The sequence below is a fragment of the Limulus polyphemus genome, unplaced genomic scaffold (genome assembly GCF_000517525.1).
Source record: "Limulus polyphemus unplaced genomic scaffold, Limulus_polyphemus-2.1.2 Scaffold2078, whole genome shotgun sequence".
NCBI lineage: Eukaryota > Metazoa > Arthropoda > Merostomata > Xiphosura > Limulidae > Limulus > Limulus polyphemus.
In genome coordinates this window covers 34,174-41,194 of record NW_013667688.1, presented here as the reverse complement: position 1 = coordinate 41,194, position 7,021 = coordinate 34,174, and the positions used below count along the sequence as shown (strand labels likewise).

General features: G+C 30.8%; 1 protein-coding gene across 3 annotated transcripts in view; it reads left to right on the top strand.

Moving 5' to 3' along the window:
* The window catches only part of LOC106465862 (RILP-like protein 1), a 32,361-nt gene extending 26,264 nt beyond the window's left edge, over window positions 1-6,097 (top strand). For all 3 annotated transcript variants that reach the window (XM_013926105.2, XM_022393817.1, XM_022393816.1), the window contains exon 7: window positions 1,569-6,097. In XM_013926105.2, coding sequence (XP_013781559.1) covers window positions 1,569-1,593 — 25 coding nt within the window. In that variant the 3' untranslated portion in view covers window positions 1,594-6,097. The remainder of the gene's footprint in view (window positions 1-1,568) is intronic.
* Window positions 6,098-7,021: the final 924 nt, after the last annotated feature.

Genomic DNA, 7,021 nt, shown 5'->3' with positions numbered 1-7,021 from the left:
CTATAATTTATCAAACATAGTAACTAAGCCGTATTTGGGTCTAAAAAAACGCAATTTTGAGCAGACTAAAGACACAACCTACCTCATTAAAATCTTGATTTAAAAGAAAGAAATTAAGCTAGGGGACATTCTGAGCTCCATTTGGTTATTCATGTTATATATAGAAGTGTTTATAAGGGAATGTTTCCAAAAATGGAATGAGGTGAGTGGGGTGCCACTGTTTGGTTTATCACATGAGCAATGTCTTAGAAAATTGAAAAGATAAGACCTTCTTATTTTATATTCTAGCTTATAAATATCTGTAATTCGTATGAAACTATAGACTTTGACTTAACAAACATCTAATTTGAACCAGTGCTGCATTCAACATGCCACACAAAAATCGATGTTTATCTGTGTTTTTTAATATTTACTTTGAAATTAACAAATTGAGTAATGTATAGTTCTAAAATTTGAATTGTAATCTACAGTTTGATACCAAACTTATTGACATAAATTCTGAAATAGTAGTTCAGTACAATTTTGAATGAGTCAACAAACAAGATGACATGGCCTTTCACCTGTGACCCGTATTGAAAGGGTTAACAGAATAACTTTAAAGAAAAGAATAGAACATAACTATACTTATACATAATGGTGAAAACCCCGCTTACTTCATTTAGTGGTAACATTGGCTGAAATCAAAATATATATGAAAACAGAGTAAAAATGGCTTTTTTTTTCCTGTAAACTCCCAGTGGAGCATAGGGCCGCAACAACACTCCCCAACGGAAGTTGTTGTTGCAGTTTCTTGTAGCAGGTTGGTTTTTACTGGGTGGAGTTGCTAGCCCCGCACCCAACCCTCCCCCTTTCTCATCCTGGACTTGGGACCAGGCAAAGGTGGAGGTTGGCATGTTTGGTGTGACTGGGATTCGAACCCGCGACCCTCAGTTTTACGAGTCGAGCGCCCTAACCACCTGGCTAAAAATGGCTTTAGTTATTATTATTATTGTTATGTAATAAATGTATGAAGAGTCAGTCCTATGTTTCTGGCATTACTTAATGGTATTTTATCTTTTTTAAAACGTAATAACTTTCACTGCCTTTTGTTATCGTTTAACTTAGTTTCTTTTGTACACAATTTCCATTACTTAGCAAAATGATCATTTAAGCAAGACACATTTTGTGTTGAGATTTATATACAGTAACTTTTACTAACCAAATACTTATCAATGGTCTTAGTTTTCTTTTGTGTACAATTTCCACATAGCTACACAATGGTCTAGCTGTGGTATTCCCACCATGGGTATAGAATCCAGTTTTAAAGCATTATGAGTGCATACTTTCCACTGATTTTAACTAGATTAGATGAATCTGTTATACTGTATTAATAAATGATATATTAACTACAAAGATGTGTGGTAAATTGAAGATACATTTTGCTCATTCCAGGTTAAGTTTTAAAGCATTTTACATCTATTATCTTAAACTGACAGAAGAGGAACATTATAGATTTCACTGTAACAAAATAAATAGAATCTGTATTAATTGATATTTTACTCTTTTTTCTTTTTTTTTTCTGTGCCCAGTTTTCAGTTTGTTTTACGAAGTTGATCCGTTTCACCCGATTTGAGGCTATTCCCACTTATTTTATTCTTGTTTGACCTTACCATCGAATAGCAAGAACTTCTATAGTGGTGCCATCTCTAGACACAGAAGAACAAGGTTCTATAACTAGTTAAAAATCTAAGTGATTTTGATGTGTGATTAACTTGATACATTATTTTATGAGAATTTAATAATCTTGCAGGTTTTTGGATATATGTATATAAAGTATAAGTTGTGTGTGATGGAATGAAAGAGGTACTGTTTATGAATAGATTGGATAAGTACAGTAGTTTAGTGTGTAAAAACAAAAAATGTGATATGTTTACTTTGAAACTGTCATGGACAATTAATTTTTTAAACCATATTATTCAATTCATTCTTACTGACATTATTATTATTTTTTCAATAAAAGTGTTTATACTAAACCAGGTTTGTTAAACAAAAGTAAACTAATATTGTTCTGACAGTTGGTATTGTTTTGTGATAAAGACAAATATCTCAAAGGAAAATTTCAATCAAATAACTAAGTACACACTTACTTGCGTACGTGTATATACATTTCTTTAACTTGAAAATAATTTCTAACTATTGTTAAGTGTGAATATTACTGGTGTTCAAAATGAGAACTAGAAAATGGCAATTTTGTGATACAAGTTAAAATTTATTTTTCTTTGACTAAGGTTAGATATGTAATGGTGATATGTACATAGTGGTTGCTGTAGGGTAAGATAGCAAGTAAACAAGGGTGCTAAAATTATTGGATACTATTATCTTCTTACAAACTAACTTATGGATGTTACAGTTTTTTATCTATTGAATGTGTGAAATTCTTAACATGTTTCATTGCAAACAGCTGTTGGGGAACATACAATTTATGTAAGTGAGGATGTCTTCTAGGACTATGGACCCTTTGTAACAAACTCACCAACAGGAATGTTTAAAGCTGTTTGTAACCAAGATATCCTGTGTATTATGAAAAGAAAATTACCTTACTTAAATATTTGATTTAGTATTTATACTTTAAGCATATACTATTTCATGTTTTAAGCCTGTCAGCTAACATTGCGGTCCAACAGAAAAGCTAAAAGTTTCCACAAATTTCAAGTTCAGGACTATTATTATTATTAAATCAAAAACCCATAGTAGAGGGAAAAAAAATATTTATCAAACAAACAGTGTTATGTCACCTAAACTGCCTTGTCTTCTTCCATATCATTTTCCTGATGACATTTTGGGGTCAACAAGAGCAAAATCAAGAGTCAGAACTCAACTTAAGTACTCTAACAAAACAAAAAAGGGCATCCTAAAGATTACATACTTCAACTAATGTTCTAAGCAGTCTTAAGTAAAGTCAGGCAAGTTTACAGGTTTCTGTATTGTCCATACAGAAACGTATACATGTATGCAGCTTTTACCTGTGTTAAAGGATAGTGTAAGTTTATAATATTGAGAAATCAGTCTGTGAGAATATCTTATAAAATAATAAATGATCTGGAAGAGTGAAATTCCTGACTATTTCTTTCATAGTATTACCATAAATATCTACTCAGAATGTCTTGAATATGATGCATTGTTTTCCTGTTCAAGCCCAAGTGAGAAATTGATTAAAGTTGCAAACCATTTTAACCTTCAGTATCCCAAGCTAGTTAATCAGTTATTCCATTTCCATAGTGATCAGTCAGAAGTGTCTGGTTTATAGTAGCCAAACAGGTTTTAAAAAATAACACTATAGAAATACAAATTTACATTTTTGTGTTATGCTGATTACCTCGTTCTTGTAAAATAAAATTTTAAAGTTTGAAAAAAAATTTAGTTATTAACATTTCCAAGGAAAGAGGCTTTATAAAAAATATTTTACTGAATGTTTAATGTAATATAAGATAGGTACTTGAATCAGTTGGATTTAATTGTTAAAAATTTCCAACAGTACTTGACCATGCTTTTGTTTACCGAAGAAGCATAACTACAATAATGGAAGTATGGAAACATTTTGTACCACAGTGGAAAATATGGTTCATTTTGAGCCTAGATTAGGTGATAAGAGTAGCATTAGATGGAACCACATTGAAAGTATACAAATATGCTGCTTACATTAGCATCTTATTTAATTTTTAGTGCATGCTGGAGCACAAAATACATCTTAATACTAGTAATAAATAAAGCCAAATTTTTCTTTAATTGGACACTCAACATTTCACTTTAAAGCTTCTTCAGGAATGTCCCACTAATCAATTGGGGGATGTGTTGACTATCAATACTCATTTCATAGTTCATAATGTATATTTTTCTGTTGAAAAACTGTTGCAATTGGTAATCAAGTAATATTCATGCATATTTTTGAAATGATTACACTCAAAAAGTGATGATCTCTAGCTTAGATACATCATTGATGTGTTTGGACTATGAGACCGTAGCCATGATTCTTTAATCAAGTTTCCAGATTTTTTTAATTCCATAAACACTAACATCCAATTCACAACAGGAGTATAGATTCCATTGACATTACTTTGACTGATAGTAACAATAACTTTGTTTCATAAATTAAAATAATTTTTTTCATTTCAACTTTTATCCCAAAGCTTTTAAGAAAGGTGCAATTAATGAAGAATTAAAAAGAATATTGTAATTGCTGTTGTCAAAAACTAAATGTTCTGAACTAAAATCACTCATCTTAAACAATGAATACCTAACTTTTCAAGGACTATGATTAAAAAAAAAATCAACATCACTCCTCCAATATAAACACAGATAAACCAAAAATGAAAGAAAATTCTACAAAGATACTACAATAAAATACTTTTACAGTACCTTTAACTATCTTCAAAAAACCTGAACTGCAGATTGAAGTAAACTTGCAAAATCTTGGTACATTACAATGCAATAAAGCCAACTGTCTTAGAAAATCAAGTTTACGATCTTGCTTCCAGTGTTATCAACCATTATACACATATCTGTCACCATATGCACACTGGTGAAACTGGAAGAACCCAACACACAATGATAGAATATTTTGACTTTTTACAAACTACAACATGAGAGAAGAGACTGGAGAACATTTTGTAATAAAGTCCTAGAATGAATCCACCATTCTCAGTAAAAATCCTTATCAAATTCACAGATAAGAAATTTAAAGCTCTTCCCAACAAACTATAGATGAACAAAGACAAAGGTTGCTATTTATACATTTTTTTTTTAATTTTTTATTAATTTTCATAGGTATTTGGTTCATTGTAGTTAAGTTATATTTTCAACAGTTGGCTTTACATACTATAAAATTGATTATAATTCATTATTTAAACCAATTTAAGCTTTGTATTGTTAAGTAGGGTTTCTGCTTCAGTGAAATGTTCATGAAAAAGCTGTAAAGTAAAACAATGAATGTCGAGTTAAAGAAAAAAATTCAAATTTTGCATTATAAGGTCATTAATATCTATTGTATACATCTTTTCTCCTCTTTAGAGCATGACACCTGGCAACAGGCTGCCATAGTTTGATTAAAAGTGCATGGAGTGTTCAATCAGAAGAAATTCACAATTCCATCAGGTTGCTTAGGTTACCTTCTTCATATCTGTTTAGACCTAATTTCCATCAGCAATGTTATTATCTGAAGTATGGGCAGGCCAAGGGAAGAGATCCTCTTCTTTTGATACTAGCCACATGTTTAAAGATATAAATCATTGATGAATTAGGTGTGTTTTTGGAATAATGCCACAGTGTATCAGGTTTGCTGTTACTGCCTCATCAATTTACACTAATACAGATCTCTAAAGGAGGTGCAAATCAAACTTGGGTGCATTGGGTGAACAACACCCTCTACTAGACCTGCTTATTCTATTCTTTGGTTCCATTATTCATTTCAGCTTTTTTTGCTTGGTGGCCACATTTCCATGAAATACATATGTTGAGGCCACACTGAGAAAAATTTTCTTACTGTCTCTCCAAGGTGACTTGTACACATGTACTCAGTGTGTGTGAAATACTTTATTAATCCCAAGGAAATTCAAAGAACACCACTGTGGCGGTTTTCACAATACTTACCAGCTTGTAAATTCACAGCAAAAAAGCATGACAAACAGTGTCTTAGAATTTGTTACAATCTGCAGGAGTATGAATGATTAGTTCAACTATTACTATTATAGTAAAAATAATGAATTGGAATAATGTATCTTGATTTAGGAGATATTTAAGTTCCAAATGGTACTATCTTTTGGTAGTTTTTTTGAAAAGGTATAATCTTGTAGCCATGTTTTTCCTCAGGCTTGAGCTTGTTCAATGTAAAGTAATAAATATTGTTTGTCTCATTCAAAACTTACTCTTTAACCTCACTTGAGGAAACTTAAAACACACTAAGCATTCCAAAAAGTGATTTAAAAAAAATTTAATACACTGTTTAATGTTAGATATTCCATCTGTACCTAACCAAATTAGCATACTATTAATTAGTGATTTCTTAGAAGCTAGCTTTACCCTTTTGTAATCTATGTAAATTAAAGGGATTCTTTCAATGCAATTTTTTTTAATTACTGTTGAATCAAACTGTGTATGTGTTCTGGTATTGAGCTGTTCCAAATGTGCCATAATAAGTAACCTACATAACAGTATCACAGTGATATTAAATTTCTTACAATGCAAACATCTTTCATTAACCTCTTCCAATGCTTATGAGCAAAGTCTATTACTAGTTCAAATACATTGAATGTTAAGATTCTGTCATATTTTTTGATAAACTACATGAAATACTAAACTTGCTATTACTTTGTAATGAGCAATATTTTATATAATTTGTGCTACCAATAAACCATATTTTAATTACAGTAAACAACTAATGTTGTCTCCAACTCTTTCAACCCAGGCTCAGTCCCTGAGACTGACCTGGTAACCATTTTGTGCTTGTTATAGTTTTCATGCTATAAGTTTTAAATGAGTAAGCAAATGTTAACGAAATTTGGCAGATTATCAGTAAACATTACAATGCTTTCATACACAAAATATCTAATTTTTTATTAAGTCTTAAGGTTTCTAAAGCAATGTTTCACTGATGCCTTTTTTCTTTTTACATCTTGCCTGTCTATCATGCAAAGTAATTTTCATATTAAGATTAAAAATACTTTTATGCATCGGAAAATTTCACATGCAAAATCTTTATAATGTCCAGATAGTTATCAAACGTTTCTTAAGAAAAAACTATTTTATCTGTTATTTTCAGTAATTAATCTCTGTATGGGTTTGGTAAATTTGAACAATCTCACAGCCACCAGAAAAAAATTAGGAAATAAATATAAATTATGCCTCTTTCATTCTAGAATGAACATGGAAACATAAATCTTTGGACGAAATAGCTTAAATCTCATAACATTATACATTTATTACTTTATTATATTGACCTTTCACCAGTGCCTGGCTAACAACACAGAAGTTACAACGATACAGATAC